The sequence below is a fragment of the Ananas comosus genome, linkage group 13 (genome assembly GCF_001540865.1).
Source record: "Ananas comosus cultivar F153 linkage group 13, ASM154086v1, whole genome shotgun sequence".
Taxonomy (NCBI): domain Eukaryota; kingdom Viridiplantae; phylum Streptophyta; class Magnoliopsida; order Poales; family Bromeliaceae; genus Ananas; species Ananas comosus.
Window position 1 is genome coordinate 10,664,294 of NC_033633.1, and position 26,845 is coordinate 10,691,138.

At 31.9% G+C, this 26,845-nt stretch overlaps 1 protein-coding gene across 1 annotated transcript; it reads right to left on the bottom strand.

The window, feature by feature from the left end:
* Positions 16,276–25,611, bottom strand: LOC109719536 (pumilio homolog 24). Its single transcript, XM_020246278.1, has 17 exons — positions 25,208–25,611; positions 24,719–24,772; positions 23,816–23,877; positions 23,658–23,739; positions 23,076–23,199; positions 22,885–22,968; positions 22,454–22,568; positions 22,114–22,264; positions 20,662–20,874; positions 20,161–20,232; positions 19,431–19,481; positions 19,291–19,341; positions 19,091–19,198; positions 18,498–18,656; positions 18,111–18,185; positions 17,102–17,346; positions 16,276–16,704 (listed from the first exon to the last, which is right to left on the bottom strand). Exons 1-17 carry the CDS (start codon positions 25,463–25,465, stop codon positions 16,539–16,541), a joined length of 2,070 nt encoding a protein of 689 aa, XP_020101867.1. The 5' UTR covers positions 25,466–25,611; the 3' UTR covers positions 16,276–16,538.

Consider the following 26,845-nt stretch of genomic DNA (forward strand, 5'->3'; position numbering starts at 1 on the left):
ACCTCAACTAATAGGCGGTTTCAAAAAACTCCCTTCAATTATTTTTATTTTGATTGAGACACCTAAACTTCGAGTGGTTATACTTAGTTAAAGTTTAAACGTTTAACAAATTTATTAACTTTATGTTAGTTATTAACCATTAATGTCTAAATTTTATTTGCTTAAAAGTGATTAAAATTTGTTAAATTTAGTAAAATCAGCGGGATTTGATAAAATTTCAAATGTAATTGGTTAAAATTATTTAATTTGAAAACGTCGGAAGTTAAAGCGATCTCAATGCGAAATAAAATAAATTAATAAATAAAACTGGGTTATTTCAAATAGAGCTATAGTTGAGGCGTCTCCATACAATTTTTGTCTTTCATTAGTAAAATTGATTTTTTTCTTAACATGTATGTCAATAACATTTATTTTTTTTAAATTTGAGCTTTTATAGTAAATTAAAATTTATGACTCAATTATCTATTAGCAATTAATTATACTAAATTTTAACAAAATTATCAATTTATCCAGTAAAATCCCGTAATTCAAAAAAATTAAAAATGAAGCAATTGTTAATTAAAAAAAAAAAAGATAAGGGCCCCATTTCAAAATAGCCTATAGTTGAGGGTGTCTCCATGCATTTTAACGTTCAATCATTTTTAATAGAAACGAATCATCAATGTGACAATAACTAAGTATATTCCATAATTTCACATTTCCTTAGGCTTAGGAAAAACAAAAAAATAAAATAATAACAATAATAATAATAATAATAATAATAAAGAGCTTCTTAGTATTTGATGCCCACACGAATTTTGATGTACTTCCTAACAGGAAAATAATAATGTTTACAAACTCTAATGCAGGTGTTTTTGGGGGACACACAGAATCTAGGGTAAATTTCACTGCTTAGTTCTCAAATTCCGTTCCGTCGCACGTGGTTACAACTTTACTACTATTATTTTAACTGCATATAATAGTAAATAGCTCTCTGTAAACATATTGAATATTAAATATGTTCCGACAAAGTTTAACGTTTCATATTTATTTTTACAAAAATTCAGTGATATTCATTATTTGTCATTCTAATTTATTACTATTAGAGTACTGTTTATTTTTTAACAAAAGATAAGTGAAATGACATTTCTGTCATCACAAATATGCCCCTCCAAAAATTTCAACTGTTAGAATTATACAGAAATGTCCTTCCAAAAATTTGCAACGGCTATTTTCTTCCTTTCTACCATCACAAATAATATAAGAGGGGTATAAAAATCAATTTACCTCATTCACTAATCAGGATTAAGTATTTTACCTATGATTAACTATATTTTCTAACGGATACTAGCAGCAGAGATATATTTAAGAAAGTTAGGACTATTGTAGGGATAAATATAAAAAGTAGATCTTTGTAGAGATATATATATCTATTATTCGATGTGTTTATAAGGAACTGTATTCAAATAACCCTAAATTTAAATATGATGTTTAATTTGTTCCGTTTGAATCTAATTGCTGCAGTTGTAAATGCACAAAAAAACTTAACATTGCTTTGCTGCAACAGTTGTAACTATCCCGAAATTAGTTGTGCTGTAGTAGTTTGAGAGAATAATTTTTAAAAAAATTGTAAACTTACTCGCCTAATCACTTTTTAAATTAAAAAGTTTTTTTTTTTACCTTCTGCATGGGAGTAAACTCACTTTTTAAATTAAAAAAGAATAATTTCAAACAATTGTAAGTTTACCTCTCAAATAACCTTTCAAAATATTTTCTTTCTTTTTTTCCTACATAGAGAGGTAATCTCACTATGTTGCTATGAAGCGATAAAAAATTAGTAAACACAGTTCTCAACGATGTACGACCAAATAAATTATTTATTATTACATTACTTTTTATAATATCTAACCAAACAATATGCATGTATTGTATTTGCCGCATTTCGAGCTACATGCATCTCCAATTATACTATATTTATATTTTTTTTTTGCATAGTAATGTTTATGTGTCTTATTGTCTTTATTAAAATTTTTAAGTTAAAAACATGTAGAACTTATTTGAATTAAAGATCATTTTGAATCGGCTATCAATCTTTCAAACTTTTGATTTTACTATTCAACCTTTCAATTTATTTGATTAAAGTCAATCAACAGCACTTTGGTTTTAGAATTTTAAGCTACTTTTTTATTTTAATAAATTTATAGGTGCGAGAATTACACAAAGTTTATTAACTAAACCTATGAAAATAAACAATATATTCAAAATTTGAACTCCAAATGCCGTTAACTGACTAAAATCAAATAACTTAAAATATTGGATAGCAAAATCAAAATTTTGAAAAGCTCGGAAAGCCAAATCAAAACCGTTTATAGTTCAGATAAATTATGAACAATTTTACCGTATAAAACCTTATCAAAGTTGTTGCAATCTCCCTTATTTAGTTAATCTCTAGATAAGGCTATTTTAAGTAGCTATTTTAATTAATTATTTATGATAAGATCAAATTCTAAGTTGATTATATGTATCTAAGGTCAAGGGTAGTATAAATAAGGTGTAAATCTTAATTACTTTATTGCACGAGCAATTTTTTCGTTCACGAATGCATCACCCTAAATTGTGTTCAGTCCCGAAATGAGTTTCGTTCAGAAATGGATCCTAATTATATTTTCTAATTTTTTTCTTCTAAAATTCTTTCAAAATTATAAATTATATTTTAGAGCCCTCTGTCATATTATTTAACTCAATCTTAATATATTGTACATCAAGTATCTCATATTATTTTAAGGGCACATTAGCATTATGTGAAAAATTCTTGTATTTTTTATTTTTCATTTTAACATGATAATGAACATCATTATCTTTGTATATATAATATAAACAAAAGTTTATATATTAAACATGGTTTTAAGATTAAACTAATAACATATAGCATAAAACAAGTCCAGTCCATGCTAAAGTAAACAAGTTGAATAAAACCATTAATTGGATATGAATTATAATTATTTAAAGTAATCCAAAATAATTTTGGAAACAAAAAAAAGGACTATACACTACATGAGGAAATAGGAGAAGTGTCGGTAGAATATTTTTTTCTTTTTTTTTTCTCTTTTTTTCTTTTGTTTTTGTTTCAAGGCAAAATAAATATCAATTCTTATGTTGAGGGACCCTTTTGAGTTATTAAGCCTTGTCACATGGACCATTATTATTAATTATTAAAAGCACTAATTAGTTATCTACATGTGCCCTATAATTTACAAAAAAAATAAAAAATAAAAAAAATAAGAGGGGCCTATAATTTTACATCAATTGATATGACATAAAGAAAAGGAGTATTGAAAAATAATAATAATAATAATTTAGGTTAAAAAGATGTGTTTTTATTATTCTCAAATACAGGTTGTTTGAAAATAATGTGTTTTTATTACTCTGAAATTTAAGCTGTTTAAAAATGATTATCAAATCTTTAAAAAAATAATAATAAAAAAAGCTCCTTGACCAAAATAATCTTGTAAATTGTATATATTTATGCATATTTAGAAAGAAAAAAAAAATTAAAGGTCATTTTGAAATGGTCACACTAAGTTTTGCTTTTCTTAGTTGATATCCTCAAATTTTTATTTCTTTTCTAAAATTAAGTTATTTTAGTTAACTAAATTATCTTCTTATCAAATTCGAAATGATTTTATCAAATTAAATAGTTTTAATTATTGTTTAGTAAATAAAACTAAATATGATAATAAAAATATATAAATAGACTAATCAAAAGACATCGTATTTTACTTAAAAAAGACGAGTAATAATATAAAAAAAGTTAAATTAAATTAAAAATCAAGACCTAATTAGCATATGTGAAAGATATTCCATAAAGGTCAACACACGTTATCTAATCCAACATTTTATCTAATCCAATATGTTATCACACCACAACAGAATTATATTATAGAGACAGATTTTTTGGACACTTTTATATAAGTGCCCTATTTATGTCAAATTTTTTAAAAAAAATCTATTAAGACCTAAATATAAAGCGCAATCCAATCAAAAATAAAAAATTTCTCTACTCAACCAACCACACCCAGCTCACTCGGCCCGATTTCAAATAAAAAAGAAAAAAAATAATAAAATTGATTACCATCTCCCCTTCTTCTTTCCGTCATCGCAGCCGATAAGGAAGGGGTTCTGGCGACTGGAGTTCGGCCGCGAGAATCTCGTAGGGACCATAGAGGACTACCATCGCCACGTATCCCTCCGCCATAGGTCGCTGAAGGAGTGGGTGCCAAATATCAAGACGGCCCTATTTATAGCGACCCCACATATAGCAACACTTTTAAAAAGTATTAGTAATTTAGCCAACAGCACTTTTTTTTGTCTATATCGATATTTGAAAGTGTCGTTGTACACCGTTTTTTTTATAGTGTCAAATGTACTTTTTCTACATATTTTTCCACAAATTACGATATTTTCAGAAATACTAATTCCTTCGTATTATTACATTGTTTTTCAATAATAGAACCTTCGAATCGGCAATCGATATTGAAAAATACGATCTATGGAAACAAGACTCGAATATTACTTAAGTGGTTTCAAAATTATTGATTTTCGGTAATGCAAAGTGCATTTGCGACCACTTGATGATCAGTAGGTAAATCATATCAAAAAAGATTACGAACTTCTATTTCTGGAATTAAAGTTTGTGCGCCGTGCACCATGNTTTATTTAATTAATAATTAGACTTATAAAACTATATAAAAATATTAAAAAAATAAAATTTATTATAAAAATATTTTAGATCCACAGCATCGCGCGCGGATATTTCACTAGTGTATTATTATGTGGAAGGACCCTTTTGAGTTATTAAGCCTTGTCACGTGGGCCATTATTAATTATTATTAAAAGCACTAATTAGCTATCTACATGTGCCCTATAATTACAAAAAAAAATAAAATATAAAAAAATAAGAGGGGCCTATAATTTTACATCAATTGATATGACATAAAGATATGACATAAAGAAAAGGAGTATTGAAAAATAATAATAATAATAATAATAATAATAATAATTTAGGTTAAAAAGATGTGTTTTTATTATTCTCAAATACAGGTTGTTTGAAAATAATGTGTTTTTATTACTCTGAAATTTAAGCTGTTTAAAAATGATTATCCAATCTTTAAAAATAATAATAAAAAAAAAGCTCCTTGACCAAAATAATCTTGTAAATTGTATATATTTATGCATATTTAGAAAGAAAAAAAAAATTAAAGGTCATTTTGAAATGGTCACACTAAGTTTTGCTTTTCTTAGTTGATATCCTCAAATTTTTATTTCTTTTCTAAAATTAAGTTATTTTAGTTAACTAAATTATCTTCTTATCAAATTCGAAATGATTTTATCAAATTAAATAGTTTTAATTATTGTTTAGTAAATAAAACTAAATATAATAAATATCTATCAACTAACTTTTAAAATTTATAAATATATACCTTGACTAATCAAAAGACATCGTACTTTACTTAAAAAAAGACAAGTAATAATATAAAAAAAAAGTTAAATTAAATTAAAAATCAAGACCTAATTAGCATATGTGAAAGATATTCCATAAAGGTCAACACACGTTATCTAATCCAACATTTTATCTAATCCAATATGTTATCACACTACAACAGAATTAGATTATAGAGACAGATTTTTGGGACACTTTTATATAAGTGTCCTATTTATGCCAAATTTTTTTAAAAAATCTATTAAGACCTAAATATAAAGCGCAATCCAATCAAAAATAAAAAGTTTCTCTACTCGACCAACCACGCCCAACTCACTCGGCCCGATTTCAAATAAAAAAGAAAAAAAAAAAAATTGATTACCATCTCCCCTTCTTCTTTCCGCCGTCACAGCCGATAAGGAAGGGTTATGGCGGCTGGAGTTTGGCCGCGAGAATCTCGCAGGGACCATAGAGGACTACCATCGCCACGTATCCCTCCGTCATAGGTCTCTAAAGGAGTGGGTGCCAAATATCAAGACGGCCCTACCTACAACGACCGCACATATAGCAATACTTTTAAAAAGTATCGGTAATTTAACCAACAGCACTTTTTTTTACCTATATCGATATTTGAAAGTGTCGTTGTATACCGTTTTTTTTGTAGTGTCAAATATACTTTTTCTACGTATTTTTCCACAAATTACGATATCTTCAGAAATACTAATTCCTTCGTATTATTACATTGTTTTTCAATAATAGAACCTTCGAATCGGCAATCGATATTGAAAAATACGATCTATGGAAACATGACTCGAATATTACTTAAGTGGTTTCAAAATTATTGATTTTCGGTAATGCAAAGTGCATTTGCGACCACTTGATGATCAGTAGGTAAATCATATCAAAAAAAATTACGAACTTCTATTTCTGGAATTAAAGTTCGTGCGCCGTGCACCATGTTTAACGATGTCGGCGATTAATTCAGATGTCACATCATCATATAATTAAGATAGAATTCTAACTCAAACTCATTTTATATTTAGTTAGTGATTGAAACATAAATGCAAATGTAAACAAATTATCTTGATCTTGGAGCACATAGAAGGCATCTGAATATTCTGATCAAACAAACTAAATTTCTTGGTCAAAGCCACAATAAATACATATATAACACATGGCTTTTCTTTCTTTTCTTTTCTTTTTTTTTCCTTTTCTTTGGGAATAAATAAATACCACATTATTGTTGATGTTATCTTCTAAAAACTGGGATAAGAATATATGTATGCATATAATATAATAATTATTAAATGGTGTTGGAGCACTAAATCATATCTACATAAAGGAATAATTAGAGAACATTGTGGGGGAGGTGAGATAGGGACCTTCACTTGAAAATTTAAAAAAAATAAAAAACTAAAAAAAAAGGAGTATAAATGAGTACTTCAAAATACAATTTTCTAAAATAGAGGGAATAAAATAATCTAAGCCAACTTAAATCATAAGTTGATTAAAACATGCATGGATATTTAACTCTTATTTAATCATTATAATAATTAGTTATATTAGTGAACAACTTCTTCGCTCGAAGTAACAAAAACAGGTGATTGACAAACTAAAAGTTTGCAGTTTTATTTTAATAAATATAATTTCTCGACCTCTGAAAAAGCAATTTACATATATTTATTTTTTTTCTTTTATTTTTTTGACATGTAAAATAATTGACCTCTCTCTCTCTCTCTCATTATTATAGAGACTGTTATCCAAATGAACAATCTGATAGTTCCGTAATATGGACACTCATTAGATTAATTCATTAAATGGCTACTAAAGTTCGGCATCAAACTCACGATCTTACAAACAAACAACACGAGTTTAGGATTAACTACGAAACTTTATCATTCAAAAAAAATCAATCTGATAGAAAAGAGACCTATAAATGTGTTTAACATATGATCTACTCCATCACATAGCAATGCTTTATAAGGAAAGAAAATTTAACAAAGAAAGTTAGTTGCCACACATATTTATGAGCTAAAGTTGATGTCTCCCCCAGGCTCCAGCAAGTTTAGCCATGCAAGTGCTAATGGGACCCACCATTATGACATGACAACATTGAATGTAACTCCCACATATATGTTAAGATATTCAGGATTGGATTGGACAAGGATAAGATCGCAAAACGGCAAAACGGCATCACGAGGTGAGAGTGTTCAGCCGTCTGTTCAGCCATGCATCTGTATTGAATATAAATAATAAATATATTACTTTTTTTTGATAGTTTAAGTTTTTGAATAATAACAGTAGTATTATATTATTTAATATGGTATCATAAGAGAATGCTCTGAGTTTAAATCTTACTAGGCTCCTAGTATAATTAATTATCAAAGCTCTAAGGTGGTTCGGATGTAATATAATTAATTATCTAGGCTCTAAGGCTTTAAATATTTATATTCAACGGCGAGGCTAAGAAATCTAAAATTGCTCATCAATGGCTTCATCAAAAGGCAACGAAGGTCTCCAAAAATGGTCCCTATCAATTAAGTTGGTGAGAAAGCATAAGCATCAAAGTTTTTTTTTGTCCAAGAAGGTGATTCTTATTGTGTACTATCCTGCAAGAAAAATGAAAAGATAAGGCATTGAGTGTAGTATGAGAAAAGTACTAAACTTTAATTAAAGCAATAATATGAAATTTAAAAGTAACAAATGGGCTTTTACTAGAGAGGCCTAAATTTCCAAATAAATCATGTTGAATTTTGTGATGTGGATAGGGTGAGGTAAGATAAAATATCAGCTTTAAAAATTTTTAGGTCACTTTCAGATTCGACACGTTTTAAATCATGGTACTTAGATTAGATATATCGGATTGACAGATTAGATCAAATTGACTAAATAGATTGACGAAACGATTTGATTTGATTAAAAATCAAATCATACGGTGTGAAACAACATTTGTCTCTAAAATTTAAACCCCCGTGACCTCCTAATCTTATATCATATGAAATAATTATTTGTCTCTAAAAACTTAAACTGTCCAGAAACATTACCGTTATATATTTATATACAGCATGTGGTTCACCAAACACTGCAAAGAAAAAGAAGTAAAAAATTGAACAATCCAAATTCCTATATATATATATATATATATATATATATATATATATATATATATATATATATTCATGCTATTTCTAGTGGGCATGTGCTTGTCACATGCTTTATTTAATGGCCAAGTCCAAAATGGCAACTAAAATTTCTAATCTAATTATAAGATCGCAGCACAATAGCAAGTAATAGGCAAAGTCCAAAATGGCAACTACAACTCCAAAAAAGAGCAACCTCTTTTCATTTATACTCTTACCTACACTTTCCACTTTTAAGTTCTTTGTTGGTTGCTAATAAGAGAATGTTTGGATACCTTATAATAGTGGGATAATTACCTATATACCCCTCAAAATTTTTAAAATATCTTATTTTCTTTTATTTGAAATATAATTAATTTTTCGTTATTTAGAAAAAAAAATCAAAATATCTTTTTTTGTCTCTAATATAAGAGCAAACAAAAAAAGTTGGTGACGATAGAAGATTATTTTTGAAAGGGAATAAGTTAAACTATCTCTTTTTTTTTCTAACTTAAAGGCAAATCTTTTTTTCCCCAGACATAAGAGTAAATAAGAAAAGTTAATAACGATAGAAAGGTATATTTGAAAGGGAATAAATTAAAATATTTTTTTTCTCCCTAACTTAAGGCCAGGAAAATCTTTTTCGCCCCTAATGTAAAAACAAAGAAGAAAAATTGGTGATAGTAGAAGAGCATATTTGAAAACACAAAATAGTAATTTTATAAAAATAACGATTGTTCCTAACAGTTCACTAACATAATCTAACTCTAGTGGCATATTTGAAAGAACTTGTCACTCCCTAAATTCCCAGGGGGTCACCCATTCTAGGACTACTTCAGTCCTAGCACGCTTAACTCTCTTAACCTCTTGGGCCTAGCCACCACCCAAAATATTTAAACCGGTTTAAGAGTTCTAGTCCTATTATATCTTATATATAGGACTATATGGAGTCTCACAATCTCCTTCCCTTTAAGCCATGACGTCCTCGTCAGGCTCAGACTCACAAGTATTAGGCGATGTAAGACTCGTCTCGCTAGCCTTGTCATTCCGACCCTAGCTCAGCCGAAACTCATCTCACATTTTCGACTGGTAATTGGCTCTAATACCAACTGTGACGCCCCAACTTTCCAGGAGATCACCCATCCTAGGACTACTCTAGTCCTAGCACGCTTAACTTTCTTAACCTCTTGGGCCCCTAGTTAGTTAATTCGTAATTAATACGCAAATTATTTGCGAATTTTTGAAGATACGAATTAAACGGCTCGTTTCCATATTTTTTCGAAAAGTTCGAAAAAAAAACGCGATTTCTTCGTCAAAAATAATTGTTCAGGAATTATTCGCGATTTGCGAATGATTAGACCAAAAAAAGACGCTCGCGGTCGCGGATTCGCGGCCGAGGGTCACGTCGTCGCCGCTCTCATCGCCGAACTCGTCCAGATCGCCGTCCTCCTCCCCCTCCGCCTCCTTTGCCGGCACCGAGAGCAAGAGCTGCGGCGGCAGATCCTGTCTCACCCGAGGCCGTCCGCAGAAAAGTGGAAATGGAACAGTGAAAAAAATGCGNATTCGGAATTTTTAATTGGTGAACGTATAATATCCGTATAAATCACGTATCCGAATAATTACCAAATCCGTTTTTTAGCCGTATTTTTCAACAAATTTAAAAATTAAAAGACAAATTTTATCCGAATTATACCCGTACCGAATTTTTGCCGAATCCGAATTAACTAACTATGCTTGGGCCTAGCCACCACCCAAAATACTTAAGTCGAGTTAAAAGTTCTAGTCCTATTATATCTTTTATATAGGACTACATGGGGTCTCACAGAACTTGAAATCAAGGATTCAAGTGCCTATCGGCATGGGTCGCATCAACCGTACCGTATTGTGCCAGCAAGATATTGGCACGATATTTTTTAAATTAGTAAGTAATTTTTTTAATAAAATTCAAAAATTTTGATAAAAATACATATAAATAATTGATATATTTTGTTGCTAAAAAAGAATATTTTATGCCATTATGTATCGGCACACATATATTTTTTGTAACCTGTACACGTCGGTACAACCCGTCACGCATCATGTCGTACCGTGCCGGCAAGTTTCTGGCATGATCCCATACCACGATACTTAAATACTTGCTTGAAACATAGAAAATATATATATATATATATATATATATAATATTAGCCTTCTAAAAATAGTAAATAAGAAAGTCAGGAACCTTACTTTAGTATATAAATAATTGCCCTATAATATCTTATTCAGCCTTGGATGTTTAATTAAAATATCTTTGTTAGTTTCAAAATATTTTCTCAAATATTTTTTTTTTTTTTAGGGTATCTATCTATTACTATATATAAAAGTAGAACCCTTAATGAACCCTATGTGAGAAGCTGACACGTGGCTTTCTATATACTTGCCACGTGTCAAACTCAAATATGGATATTTGGTTACGAATTATTTAAAATTATTGGTTTAATTAATTATTTAAAATTATTGGTTGCGAAATACGCAATAATCTGTTGCGAATTATTTTTTCACGGTGGAAATAATCTGTTGCAAACTAAAATTTCGTATTGGCAGATAATTAATTATTTAAAATTATTGGTTGCGAAATAAGTAATAATCTGTTGCGAATTATTTGAAATAGTTAGTTGCGAAAAAAAGGGTCAAACTCAAATTTCGTTCACGGATATTACGTTGCGAATGAATTGGCGGGTACAGATATTACGCATGAGAAAAAAAATATTTATCTTTATTTGGAAATAAATTACTGCTTAGTTAATTATTTGAAATTATTAGTAGAAAATTACTAGACATAAAAATATTAGAAAAAAACGATAGAGACAATTTCCTAACGTGGATTTCTATATGTTTTCTACGTGTCATCGTCTCTATTCTATTTACTATAATGATAGGTGAATTAATGAAATATTTGAGAAATTCATGGATATTACGTTGTGAAATAATTGACTGGTGCGGATATTACGCGTGAGAAGGAAAATATTTGAGAAACGCGTAGATAGAAAATATGATATAAATGTGAGGGTAATATTGTAACAAAAATTAACAAATATTTTTATTTTCAATCATTAGATAAGATCTAATGGTAAAAAATTAATATCTTTTGCTATATTATTAAAAATCACCTATAATGAAGGAGATTTTATTTCAAAATCATCTATAATTATGTTGAGATATTTTCAAAATTCACGGATATTATGTGGCAAAAAAATTGGCCGGTGCAGATATTATGCATGAGAAGAAAAATATTTATCTTTATTTGGGAATAAATTACTACTTAGTTAATTATTTGAAATGATTGGTTGAAAATTTCTAGACATAAAAATATTAGTAAAAAATGATAGAGACATTTTTGAAAAGAGAAAAAATTAAAAACTCACGCTTTTATAAAAAATTAATATCTTTTACTATATTATTAAAAATCACATATAATGAAGGAAATTTTATTTCAAAGTCATTGAGATATTTGAGAAATTTATGGATATTATGTTGCGAAAGAATTGGCGGTGCGGATATTACGCGTGAGAAGAAAAATATTTATTTTTATTTGGGAATAAATTATTACTTATTTAATTATTTGAAATGATTGGTTGAAAATTTCTGGACATAAAAATATTAGTAAAAAGGATAGAGATATTTTTGGAAAGAAAAAAAAATTTAAAACTCACATCACTCCTGTAATTTTCTTCGCTCTTAAATATTAATGCTTTAAAATAGAACATATTATTTCCCTGTTACTTCTGTAATTTTCATTTCGTAATTTTTTTTCTTTACTTTCACTCCTGTAACTTTTCATCTGCATACAACAAAGTTCTTTTTGCATTTTAGTTGAATATTTACTTTGATCCAATTTTTTTTTTCTCTAGCTTGTGTACTTTAATATGTACTATAATTAAGATTGATAGTATATTTTTTTATTTGTTAAAAAATATAAAATTAATTAGAAATTTTTTTTATTATCATCACATAATAATTTTTATTATTATATATTATTATATTAGCCGTGCATCGCACGGGTGAAAATCTAGTGTATACTAATGGGATTGGCCTTTATAAGGATATTTTGGGTATTAAGGAGTTGTGTGAAAATTGTGAATAATAGTAAGAGGTATATAAGCAAAAGCCTATTTGGTTATAGAGTAATTATATAATAGGGTATAGACCCTAGACTGTTATACTATCGATAGGACGGAGGACTCCGTGCTACTAAGTTATTTTCGATGACATAGCTTTCGAATCGACGATCGGTTTCGTTAGACATGATCTACGATATTGAAAATATTTAAAAATTAAATTTTATATTTTTTCCACATTATTTGATTAGTGATCAAAAAATCTTAAAATTGATATTTTATGGACAATGTGATGCTTTTGTGTATTTAACAGTGTAAAACAATTCAAATCTGATAAAATTTTTATAGAAAATTTTCTTCACTATTTAGAGTAAGATCAATTACTCTAATCTCAAATTTAAGTCTTTTATCATCATTTTTAATGATGATTTTTTATTTCCAGCCGTTCATTTTTAGACTACTCGTTTGATAGGCAAATAATATCGAATAATTATGAAATTTAGTTTTCAAATGCTTTCAATAGTATAGATCAAGTTTAACAAAAACGATCGTCAACTTGGTAGCCGCATCATTAAAACCAACTTGGTAACACAAAAGTTTCCGTGCGATTGATAATAATATACCAGCCGGACTCCTACGGTGTATACATAATAAATATCAGTATTACAACAATAAGCAAATTCAGATATTCAGAAATTTGAACCTTTTTTTTATAACTTTTACAACAAATTCAGAATAATTTGGAGGTATTATGTTATTTTCCAATACCCCAAAAAAAATATTCAAACACTTTTTTGTAAAATTATATACTGTTTGCTATAATGCAATAAAAATACTCCAATGCTATAAAATTACAGAATTTCCAAACAGGCACTAAAGCTTCATATATATTTGGATTTGATAAAATTAGCTTCATAAAAAACTGACCCCATTAAAAACTTTATTTCTCGGACTCTTTTACGTATATATCCTTATAAGATTTCTATTTATTTGGAGGGTAAAGAACTACAGAACTTTTCTGAATTATGGACCATTTTAAATTGGCTACTCAACTTTTCAAAATTTTTATTGTGTTATACAACCTTTTAATCTGTTTGATTTGGGTCAGATTTATCTTTATAGTTTTAGTTAGTATATTTTATACGATTCTTGTAACTATAAATTTATTAAAATAAATAATTAGCTTAGATTCTAAAGTTAAAGTCTGTTCACTAACTCAAATCAAACAAACTGAAAGGTCGGATAGCAAAATTAATTTTTTAAAAGATTGGATAGCCTTTTCAATATAGTTTATGATTCATATAATTATTGTACTTTTTTTTGGTATAATAACTTATAATACCTACATATATTTGCATATGAAATATTACAACATCATTTATTTTTATATTTTGGATATTATTTAGATTAGGATATATATATATATATATTAAAATTAGCGCAAATAAAACTTCACATTCATATTCGAACTTCATATGCGATAATAGACGAGGAACATAATACAAATCACATTATCTCCCTATAGTATTTATTAACATCCCCCTTACTCCTAAGGGTGAAAACAGTCGCATAAGATTAGATGTTTGATGAAATCATATTCGCATTCTTTTTTTTTCGGATGTGAATTCAAATACAACTATTCACGCGTCGAGTACTAAATTTTGATATCCGTATTCGCATCCTATCAAATCAGTTTATCCTAACCACTTTCACCCCTAATAGAAACTCATTATACCTACATACATATGCAAATGAAACAATTAATGTTGGCACTTATTATTGTTTCTTTTTGGGGTAATGTAAGTAAAAGAAAAGGTGGATCCAGTTAGATCCAAGCTGGCACACCACAGCAACCAAGTACATACATAGGAATGGCACCCCACAATTTTTGTCCTAGGACAACTCTAGTATTCAAAATGATAAAACTTTTTTTTTTTTTTTTTTGGGTTAAGTCCAAAACCATCATATAGTCTCATATTTACTACTACTATACAAAAGCTCTTGATGTAGATGTGTGTAGGTCAAGGGGCATGCAAACAACTAATCCTTCAAAAATTCCAATAGGAGTTGGTTTCTTGCAATTCTCTTCCTTGTTGTTGTGTTTTGGAAATGTCACTCTATTTGTTCTTCATGTGCACATTTTTTCTGCATCAAGAGAGAGAGAGAGAGAGAGAGAGAGAAATCTTCAACAAAGTATTAGGTAATTAAACAGCAAAGTTTGATTGTAATGAGCTGGCTCGCTGGCAATTATAACTCGTTAAGCTCAAATCTTAAACCCAATTATTAGTTTTAATGTGTCCATCACATATAGACCATTACACTCCACGTTATCCTATGTTGGACTAATAGAGTGTCACATATTTCGCTTGTTTTAGATCCTAACTTTCTCATTAGCTTAGTCAAACACATAGACCAAAATTACCGGATGATATGAGCCCCAGCTCACACTTCTAACTAGTGAACTCGCTTTAATACCGACTTAACGACATAGCCCGCTAACACTACTAATAACTCATTGATCCCAAACCACCAATCCAAAATATTTAAGCTCAGTTATTAGTTATAGTGTGTCTATCACATAAAAGTCTTTCACACTCCCCCACATATTACTTAATGTGGGGTTATTATGGTGTTACACTGATATTTCTATTACAATACAAAACTAAAAATAAAGTACATAAACTTCAAACTTAAATTTTCCCATACAAAAAAAAAGAAAAAAAAAAAAACATACACTATTGAGAAACTGTTGCATAATGCTTCTTCTAATAACCACTACTAGAACAATCATATGATCTCCTCCAGAGTAACTACTAGCCCTCCAGAAACACTAGTAGGTGTGCTTGTGTAGGTAGGTCCAGGGTCTTACAAAACAAACAATAATTGAAGAACTCTAATAGGAATTGGTTTCTTCAGAGTCTTTTTTCTCCTATTTTGGTTTTGGAAACATCACCTGTTATTTATGATTCATACATTTTGCACCAATGAAGAGAGAGAGAGAGAGACGGTTTGACCGCAAACTAAGTGCTTGTTTGGCCTTTCTTTTACTTCTATTTCAAACTTCTGTTGCTGAAGAAAATTAAAGTGAGACCCTGAGCTCGAAAATACAGATTTTGCGGCAAAAGAGAAGCCGTCTAGGAGATTTTTCATGACTCACTGCTAATAACGCTGACATAAACGATACTTACCGAACAATTAGAGCCGTCAACGAGCCAAACACAAGCAAGCTAAGGCCAGCTCGTGTTCGTTCGTTTATTAAACGAACCGAACACGACCTAACTCATTAAAATATCGAGCAGAAAGATCTAGCTGTTGTTTGGCTTATTTATTAACGAGCCGAACATGAGCTGACTTACGAATAGTAAGTTAGATTGCCAGTCCTACAACTAAATATAAAGTAGGCATGCTAACTCTAGCTCATGTTCAGCTCGTTTGTTAAATGAACAATCAAACTCGAACTCATTTCAAACCGAACACGAGCTGGCTTACGATCAGCGAGCTGGATTGCCAGTCTTACAAATGATGCCACATCTCCAGCAGAACCGAAACCGAAACCGAAAATCTTGGATTTACAGAACCAAAAAGAAAAAATCCCAAACAGTTTGGAGGAAGCACCTATTTTATAGAATTGTAGCCCAACCAAGGTTTGAGCCTCATAAGAACCTCTCCTTGGGCCCATTTTTGAACAAGAAGCAAAAATGCTGTTTACATAAGAGCTTTTTTCAGAAGCACTAGACGATGTTTCATCAAAAATGCTTTTCGAGGTTCGGAACTCATTTAACTCAATTCAACAAACTCAGAAAAGTTACAGATTACATTTCACGGCATAATTTCGGACCAAAAACAAAAAGATTCTCAAAACTTTTACATCTCAAACTCAGGCATCAACCTTTTTTTCTCAGCTACCTTATTATGCGGGGCAGCGGGGGGTTTAAGCGTGCCGCGATCGACCAAAGGCTGCAGCTCGAGTTTCGCGACTTCTCTCACCCTCGGATCGGATGATTCGAGATACGCGGCGATCACCTTAGAGCTGCATCAGTAAGCAAAATTTTACAACAGTCGCCATAAATGCGTGGTTAAAGAAAATTTTGAAGCCCCTTGGAACACATTTTGCTCAGGAACTGGTTATCCCACTATACCAGGATAACTGTTTAATGCAGAAAAAGTAACAATACGCAGATAGAAATAATAATTATTACAGGGATAGCTAGGGTTAATATTACTCGAGACCCGCATATTGTTCTGGTCAAATTATCGCCGAGTTTATCCTCCTTTTAAGGTTAACAAAAACCATGTAATATTATAGTTATTTCTCTAATGTCGAATTAAATGTTTAATTGGCTTTATTCTCGGTTATCCTGGTATAAGGAACAAGGCAAGAATAAAAAAAAAAAAACCGCAGCTTCATTGTTGAGATGGTGATGTACCTGTGCCCTTGGGCCCATATGTCGCACTTCCCTTGTAAAGCTGTTTTCCATAGAGCGGCGGCGAAGTTAGGGCTGTCGAGGATAAGTTTTCTGATGGTCCGGCTAGAATGGAAGTTCTCGAGAACATGCTCCTCTTCGGATTCTTCGGTTTTTGGAACAGCCGCTAGAGAAGCTATTGCTTCATGCAGCGCATCCGTTTGATCAGATAGAGATTGCAAAACACCCTCTGATCCACCTACTGCTACCTGCGAATTAGGACACCGGAATTAGGCCGAGGTCGAGCACAAATTGGGTTCGATCCAAGGGACAAGGTGAAAATGCATGCAAGTCCTCATCAAATAAAGTTTACTTCAGAATAGAAAATTCACTTCATTTAGACTTGCTGGTGTTTTGCCTCGAGTATCTCCAGCAACTGTTCTGTTAAATCTAACGGCTCTACCGGCATTCAAACTGGCAGAATTGCAGGTTTTATTAACAGTTAACAGCTCATAGCTAACGAGAACGTTAGCCTTACGAGAACGGAGAATCCCTAATTCACCTGATAAAAATAACTGAAATCTAACTGAGCAAAAGTTAACAAGGTGTTAATACATATATTATAAAAGGGGTCCATTCTGAAATGGCCTCTGCTTATTGAGAAGCACCTGTACATTTTTCACCAAAAAAAAACTAGTAAGCAAAGAAGATCAACGCTTTTTTTGTTTGACACAGATCAAGTGTTGATAACTGATTAATCATTTCAGATGAAATCTGGAGACTTTGACTGATTTTTCTTAAAAAAAAAAAAAAAAACCATTTAAAGGGTCGAGCGAAAGCAAGGAGAGGCATACGCCCGAGCACTAGGTTGAAATTAAAGCTAAAATATAATACGCAAAAAAAAAAGCGTATCATTTAGAATCTTTTAGAATCTACAAGTTTCAAATACTCTAGATCATGTTTAGAGTTATGATTCCGTACAAACTTAGTAGATAAACTTTAAAAGATTCCCAAGGATGAGTAAAGGAATCACCTCATATATGACTTCTTTGCCAAAATTTGAGCGAAGCAGCTCTCCAACATTTGCAATACAAGTTTCGAAGAGACTCTGCACATAAAAAAATCCGAGGGCAGTTAGAAGGTCAGCACAAACAGAACTGTTGAGAAACTGAATTAAAATCCATGCGCACAACTGGTGTTGGCATGCAAACTGCTGAAAACCTTACTTGTGCACACATTCCCAGGAGGGGATTTCTATGGAATAGTTATTTTTCACATGTACGCTCTCGAAAGGAGCATGAATACAAAGATATACAGTTTTAAGAGGCGTGCATCCAAATACAAATGCACGGGTATTTATGCAAATTTCACATATTTGCAGGGATAGGAAAGTGAGAGTATCCAAAGCCAAAGGTGCCACCTCGGCAAGCTCGCTGTCGACCAACAATTCGTGCCTTCGCAAAGAAGGATCCTTCTTGCTTCCTACTGGTAATTGCGTGGTCTTTTCACACCCTTCAGCACTCTTATTATGATTTGAAGTGTCGGCCTTGTTATCTGAGCATTCTTGAGATTCTTCACCCTGAAATTAAATTAAAGAACAATCATATTAAGATATTTCTTGCTGTATAAGTACTTAAAGAGGATACTACATATATATATCCCTGCAAATTGAACTATTTTGCAAATTTGGAATTTTCACATGTAACACACAAAAGTGCAGGTTCCTAAGGGGGGGAATGGAAACCCTAAACTTGAGCTAGCGAGTCATCCAATTCAAGGGGAAGGGGGTATCTATTAGAAAAAAAAAATATTAAGAGGGGCATAATTATCAGTACAAGCAACATTTGTTAGAAATAATTTGTTTTATGGGCATATCTTGGAAACTTAGATTTTGGGGCGAAATATAAGTACTAGGTAATTCTTTTAAGATAAATATAAGTAGGTAAGTTTGCAGGGTATATGTAAACGTCGCTACGTTGAAGGACATGAATGAAAACTCATGACCAGACTTTCCTGCAAAGCGAGAGAAGGAACGTCATAGTTTAGGCAAGCCAAATCATCAGGACTAAGATAGCGTGGGCATTGGGGATGGAGTAGCTGCAATAAAAGTCGTCTTCCATTCTGAAAATTCACAGTGAAAAAATGAAACTTTAATAAGGTTGATGTACATGTAAAGCAATAATTTAACATAAAATAAGTTAAGGAAAACTTACTTTATCCAATACTAGTTCCTTTAGCATCTTCTGCAGCTCTTGGATTACAATCTGATGATGAAATTGTATATAAGATTAGTTGTTTCGAGATAGGATCAAACCAATTACACATTGTTTAGGAAAATGAAAGAGGCGCTAACCTTCGTTACGAGCTTCGTGTCATCAACAATCGAAAGGATACAAATCAGAAGCTAGAAAATGAACCACATAAAATCAGTACAAAACAATAAGGACACTGTAAATAACAGAAAAAGGGACTTGGAAACTTAAAAAAAAACGAAAAGCCTAAGCTATGCATAGGAAAAATTTAATGTCCTTGTGACCTTGTCAAACAACTAAAACAATGACAGAAATGACCAAAGAGCAATGCATGGGCCAGAGGACAAACTACAATAAGACTATCCAAAACAATTAAATATGATTTTCAATACTAACACCACTAACTGATCTGCAATGTAATCTAAGCTGAAATTTCTTAAACCAGAGCTCTATGGAACTGATCCAAATTTTTGAAACTATCTTATCGGACTCCATAATATTTACTGACACTACTAACTAATCTGCTCACCTTAGCAATTGCATTTATGCTAACAGTATGATAGCAACTAGTATATATTGTTTTACTAATTCGAAGTTAGGGAAATTGTAATGGATAGCTATAGAAACCTTAACATGGAGGGGGGCACTCCATCTGTCGAGAAGAATGAAATCACAAAAAGAAAAAAAAAATTGAAAAATCATTTTTCATGTGGTAGAGCTGGAAAGCAGCGAATAGATGTTATCATTTAATCATTAGGAGCTGCAAACCACAATTACGAATAAAAAAAGCTGTGTATAACTTGCATCGGTAGAATGAAGAGAGGTACTCACCAGGCTTCCGTATTGATCAAAAGCCAGCTTTCTAATATGGCCCTTCATGCCTTTAACGATCTTCTTCCTCTCCTGGAATTTGTATAGAATAAACAAAATGCAAATGACAAAGAAACAGCTATGAACAACATTTATTTTTACCAGACCATACACAACATATTGTAACAATGTAAGCAACTTTTAATCTTTTCTTATAAGGATTACATCAGCTTTCCATCCAAACAAGAAATTTGTTGGAAAGGGTAATGATACCATAGATTGCAAAGGTTGGGGACCCAATTGCAGCAACTGAAAGTTCTTGACTAAAATGAAAATTTTTTAAAGAGATTAAGAAACCCAGGTACAATCCTCTCAATAATTATAAGTGGGATTCAAACAGTATCAGCTTTTTTAGTTACAATAGAGCAACTGAAGAACATCTGAAGAATCAAGTAGAAAATAATAAAACGAATGCAAATTATCAAGAGCAAAATATACTAAAAGCACGACCCATGTACAGACCTTCGCAGTCCCATGCTTGATGCAAAGGATGCCAAGTTTCAGTCCGTCTCTTGAATGCATCATTCGAACTAGAAGCGGTTCCGCTGAACGTTTCTTTTTACTTTTGTTTCTCTTCGACAAGTCCGGAGCAGTTAATGGTTCGCTTTCATCGGAAACTGATGACCTTTGAACAAGAAGAGGGATTAACTGCTGAATCACATCTGTGGCAGAAGACTTCAAACAAAATTTTGTCAGACAAGAACCAACATGACTCGATGCAAATAAAAAAGGAGACAAATGCACTAGATCCCTTGAACAATTGCATAATTCAAGATGTCCGCTCAAACATAAAAAAGTTAAGGCAACAACCTGAAAAAAGCAGTCGGCCGGATTCATCAACCACCTACCCCGTATTTTTATGAGTTATTAACAGCGATCAGTCAAATCACACACCCTAAAAGTGCGACAGTCACATGATAACCGACATTACAGTAAACTAATGGATTATAAGATAGGTGGCTGAAAGAAAAGGTCAAATTACTCGTTCAGTTTAACTTAATTCTTTAAGGTTTGTCTGGTCATCTACAAAAGCACTATAGTTCAGGAAGCATTATCCAAAAGAAAATGGAAAAATGCTCATCCAATACTTGAACTATCAACTAGTTGCTAATTACTCCCCGATCCTTCATAGAAACCAATGATTAAAAAACCAGGTCGAGCCAGCCGGTTCGGCCAGCCCGACTATAACCCAGTCCATAAAAGAGGTTGAACCGGATAAGTCAAAAAACTGCTTTAAACACTTTCAACTGGCGGTTCAACCATCGAACGAGTGAACCAGTCCGATTTTAATCAAACAGGGTGGGTTTCTATTTATCAAGTTATATTAAAATCCAGCAGCTTAAAATCAACTTAATTGATTTTATTTTTTATTAGCATAGATTAGTCTTATAAAAAGTAAAAGTTGAAAACTTATATCACTTAATTTAGCTTAGAAATTAGTATTTTAGAATTAAGTATGACATTAAAATTATAATTTACGTATCTTTTTTCTATATAATAAAATTAAAAATAATAATTAAATATTTATAACATCATGCTAACATCACTGGTTCAACCAGAGGCTGACCCACTGATTGAACCAGCAACCCAATAACATTTCCAGATCACTAATTCACTATTCGACCTAGTTTTCAAAACATTGATAGAAGCAGACTACTCTAATAGCTTACCTGGTTTCTAGCAATGTTAACCCTTACTTTCTCAATATCCAAAATTGTTGTTGTTTGTTAGTTTATATGCTCACCTTCTAGCGGATGCTAGAGTTTTTGAACATAACATTAAACCAAAGTATAATATTGCAAGAAATTTGGCAAGTTGAGGGCTACTGCAAAGTGAAAGATCAGGACCAAAATGCAGCTCGTAGAAAATTCAGGGACTACTCACACATTTTACCCAAAGATAGGTTTACATTACCTTGTCAGCTATTGTGAAGTATTCAATTAAGGCGGTGTGTACAATAGAATAGTCGACAATCCCTTTTTCCAAGAGTGGCTGAATCGTTAAAGTCATGTGTTGCAGCACTGATGACTTTTGTAGTCCAAGTTTAGAAATAATATCCACCAATCTGATGAAAGAAGCAAAAACATAAGGACGGCAACAGAGATCCCGTATCAAGTAGCAACATTGTCAAATGAAATTAACAACAGGAATAATGACCGAAGTACCACAACATGGATGTAATCAACAATTATCATTTTCATTTCACAGGATTATCAAAATATTACAAGAAGTTCACAAATCCAATTTCACTTACCGGCCTGTGTTGGCTACTGTCAAGTCCTTAAATAACTGAAGCTCCGTGGAGTACATTTCCATTAACAAGCTTTGTTTCTGACAACCATTTGCCAGATGGAACACATGTTCAACCACTGCAGAGAAGAGATATCGATTAGGTTACAACTCAGAAGTCAAAATTTAAGAAATCACGTAATTTTGGTCAACATTATTAAGTCAAACAACATAATCAAACAATAATTTGATCATAATTTAACAAACAAGGGATTTGTTTCCGAAAATTAATTTTGACAATTAATGGTGTCTTCAGGATGTGTGATCAACAAGCCATCTTTCATTTTCACCAAGTTACATTATTATGCAGATACTTAATCTGTTACCAGTTATCAGTAAAAAAAAAAAAAGAATAATAACATTTCCGCAAGCATTTCTGAAAAAGTTTTAACTTACCTGCAGATCCCACTGTATGCCGAAGAAGGGAAGCAACATGGCCATGCAGAGAGGAGATAAACCATTCCAATTGCTTTTTGGTGGCTGTAGATAAAAGAAGGCAATGATTTCATGAAATAAAATAACTCCAGAGGATTTTTTTCATGCAAATCTTGTCATTTAGTATGTCCATGGGAAGTTATGATGCATACCAGTATCCAATAATTTCTTTACAAGATGAACGGCATACTTCTTCCGTATCAGAGTAAGAAAGTGCGGTCGAAGAGCATCAAAAATACTATCTCTCTCCGATTGTGAACAGTACTTAATACATGTCTGACAAATATTAGAAAAGGTAGCATAATCAAGACTTGATTAGTATGCTCATGAAACACATAAGGCATGTTTTGGCCACATGAAGTTTTTGCAAAGGTGCTATTTAATAAAGCTGCTCAAAGAAGCACAAATAGCTGCTTCTTTTTTTTGTTAGTGTACCCCAACAGCTTCCAGCTACAATGTAGGCAGAAGCCCCATACTCTAGCAGCTTGTTTTGCAACCTAGAGATTGATTTCACCTTTAAACTGAAGCAGAAGCTCCCGTTTTTTATGTTTGCTAGACCTCTGAGTGCTTCTCAGAATAGAGAAGTTATTTCAGCCACTTAACTAATCTAATTAAACTCCAGCCCACAAATAAGTGAATCTACCATAGAGTAACATTGACAAGCAGAAGTAGTTTAATGCTCCAAAAGTTTCAAAACAAAAACATTCATCATAGCAAGTAAAACTCAAACTTACTTGAAGAACACGTGCAGAGACATGAGAACCGGCAATTTCTAGAAACTTTCCATTCATCTTCTGAAGAGCTTGTGTAACAAACCTACAAAATTGTCAAGCTTGTTTAAACCAACGCTAATAAGTGCGTGAGAAAATAAAAGTGGATTTTGGACATGTACTTTGATCTCTCCTCCTTGCTGATATTGTAGCATCTCATTTTTTCCCATAATAAAGCGAGGTCCTGTTAAATGATTTATCAAATATATCACTTCTTCAGATGCAAAGAGTCATTTCCAAGAATTCAGGAAACAAGTAACAAGACTCCAAAGATGTTAATAAGTTTCTCAAAATTTCTATTGTAGAAATTAATCATCATTTGTCCAAAATAAATGACAAAAGACAGATAGAAACAAAAAGAGAAAAAAAAACCAAAAGATACACATTAACCAGATAATAGTATAAAAACGCAACTTTACGTAATAGATAAAAATTACCTCCACGGAAGAAGAATTCCAGCACAAAATTCGAAAGGGGAAAGTTTGTGATCACAGAAAAGAAGTATTGTTTCTATTTAAAGCAATATAAACAGGTGTGCAAACAAGCAACTAAGGCCTCGTTTGGGCTACTGATTTTTCTTCCAACCTCGAATTCTATGAAATTGAATGAGCAAGCAAATGAACTCTCGATTCTTGTTAGTGTTGGTTAGCTCGTAAACTCATTTTCTTCAGGAAAAAAAAATAAAAGGCGATGGAGGCCAAAATGTTACCAATAGAATTTTGCTTTTGTTGCCAAACAAGCCCAGTAGAATTATGCATTGCAAACAAGTCACCATCCACAGGTGTACTCAAGCACATAATATGTAACTTTAAGAATACAAAAAGAAAAACATAACCTTACAAAAACAAGGCCTAAATTGAACAAGATCGAAACTTAACATTACTCACAACCACAACAGTAAAAGAATAACATAAAATGGAACTACATCAGAGAAATCTAACTGGGTCATGCACTATAAAATTGTAAAAGAAGCTTAAAATCAGCTCTTTCTTGCGACTAAAGTGATACACCGCAATCAAACTTACTCTCTCAAGATCATAATTCGGTTTTCTCTTCCGCTTCCTCGATTCCGACATTTCCTATACACAATAAAATACCATTAGAATCTCATTTAACTTAAACTCAATACATCTAACTTGAACTAAATTGAGCAGCATACTGACTAAAAATTACATTTTTGGCTCAAAAATAAAAGCAACAAGAGCACCACATCACAACCAACTCAGCTCCAACAATTAGAAATTTAGAATCCACTATAACTAACTAAAGCCCTAATTGAAACCAGATAACCTCAGGAAATTTTATTAAAAAAAAAAAATCCCAACAATAGTAAAACATGGGTGTTCCAAAGATGATAGAGCAATTCTATCATGAATCCAATATGGGGGAGGAAAAAGGAAAATAACAACATATATATAGTATTTACCGCAGAATAAGCCGATTCCAACAAAACCAAAACCGACCCAACTCAAAAATTGTTAATTTAAGCCCATAAAGAGATCTAAAAGAGAGACCTTTGCGGCCAAGCGCCGCTCCCTCGGGGTTTTGGGTTCCTTCTTCTTCTTCTTCTCTCCCCCAACATCGGCGGCAGCTGCGCCATGGCCGGGCTTAATCGACTTCTCTGAAGCTCGTTTGAGCGGCTTCTCCGAGCCCTTCATATGGGGCTTCGTAGCGCCCTTCGACTTGGGCCCTCCTCCTCCCTTCGCCGTGGAGAACGACTCCCGCTTCCGCTTCTTCGACCCGCCCAGGCTCTTCTCCTCTCCGGGCGCCATTGGAGGAGGGTCGAGGAGAGACGAGGCTTAGCCTAGGGTTAAGCTTGCGCAGTGTAATGGGATTGCTAGGGTTAGGGTTTTGAGGGGGGCGTGCGAGGGTTTTGGGCGAAGGAGACGACCCCTCTCTCTCCCTCTCTCTATCGCGGTGGAGTAGGGTTTGATTATCGGTAAATTGCACTATAGACCCCAACTTTTAACCCTCGTTTCATTTTAGCCCCAAGATTTTTAAATCCGAAATTTTGAGATCCTGAACTTTAAACGATATGTTATTATAGTCCCTGGAATTTTAATAACCCTTCATTTTAGTCCTATTTTTTGAGAAAATAATTGTATCTCTTTACATATTTAGGTGACATACTTCATCAAACCATACTTTAATTTTAATAATAATAATAATAATGAGCAAATATAGGTCAAAATGTATTGATAATGCCTCAACGAAATTCCATTCTGAAATTACCCCTTCTTGGTTTTACTTTTAAATTTAATATGAGATTTTAATTCAACTAAATTATTTTTTTTTTAACTTTTAGCTTAATTAATATTAATAGTTAATTAGTCTAATTTTATTTGCTATAAAGTATTTTAAAATATTAAATCCGATGGATTTATCAATTAATTTCGTAAAATCTGATATTTTAATTGGCTAAAATTAATTGACTCTAAAAAAAATAAAAAAATTAGGAGGCTATTTCAGAATTGCATACATTTTAGGGTTCTCCATATAATTTTTTTACTAGAAAATATATCTGAGAAATAGTGAATTTTTTCTAAGAATTTATTTGGTAACGTTTGGTTCGGGTATAAGGAAGAACTAGCTATTACAGGGATAGGTACAAGTATGGGGATAAGAAAAATAATATTTAGATAAAAATTAGATTCTTTCCGAGGATAAGAATAATTTTAGGTAATTTTATATAGAAAATGGAAATATTGATAGGGATAACCGAGAACTACTATTCTCGGATAAAAAATTAGCTTTTGGGTATAAAGGGGATAAGGGCCTATTTCTATCTCTATCCCCTAACCAAACGCTAAAGTATTTTCTAACGTAAAATTTAAAAGTTCGAGGACCAAAAAGATATAATTAAAAAAGATTGGGGACTATTCTGTAATTTATCCCTTTTTTTGCACGACGGAGATGTTATTGGGCCTCAGCCGAATTAGGCTCGGCCCAAGAAGTTCCGTTTAGATGGATAAAATCAGTGGACCCCGTCCACCACGTCAGCAATGGACCGCTCACATCTTGTCCCATCATCTTATGTCAACTTTCAATCACAACCGTCCAAACAACTCTATTAGAAAATTTTTTAATTCAAGAGGAGGAAAAAAAAAGGGAAAGAAAATAATTTTAATTTTTAATCAAAATCAACCTCAACA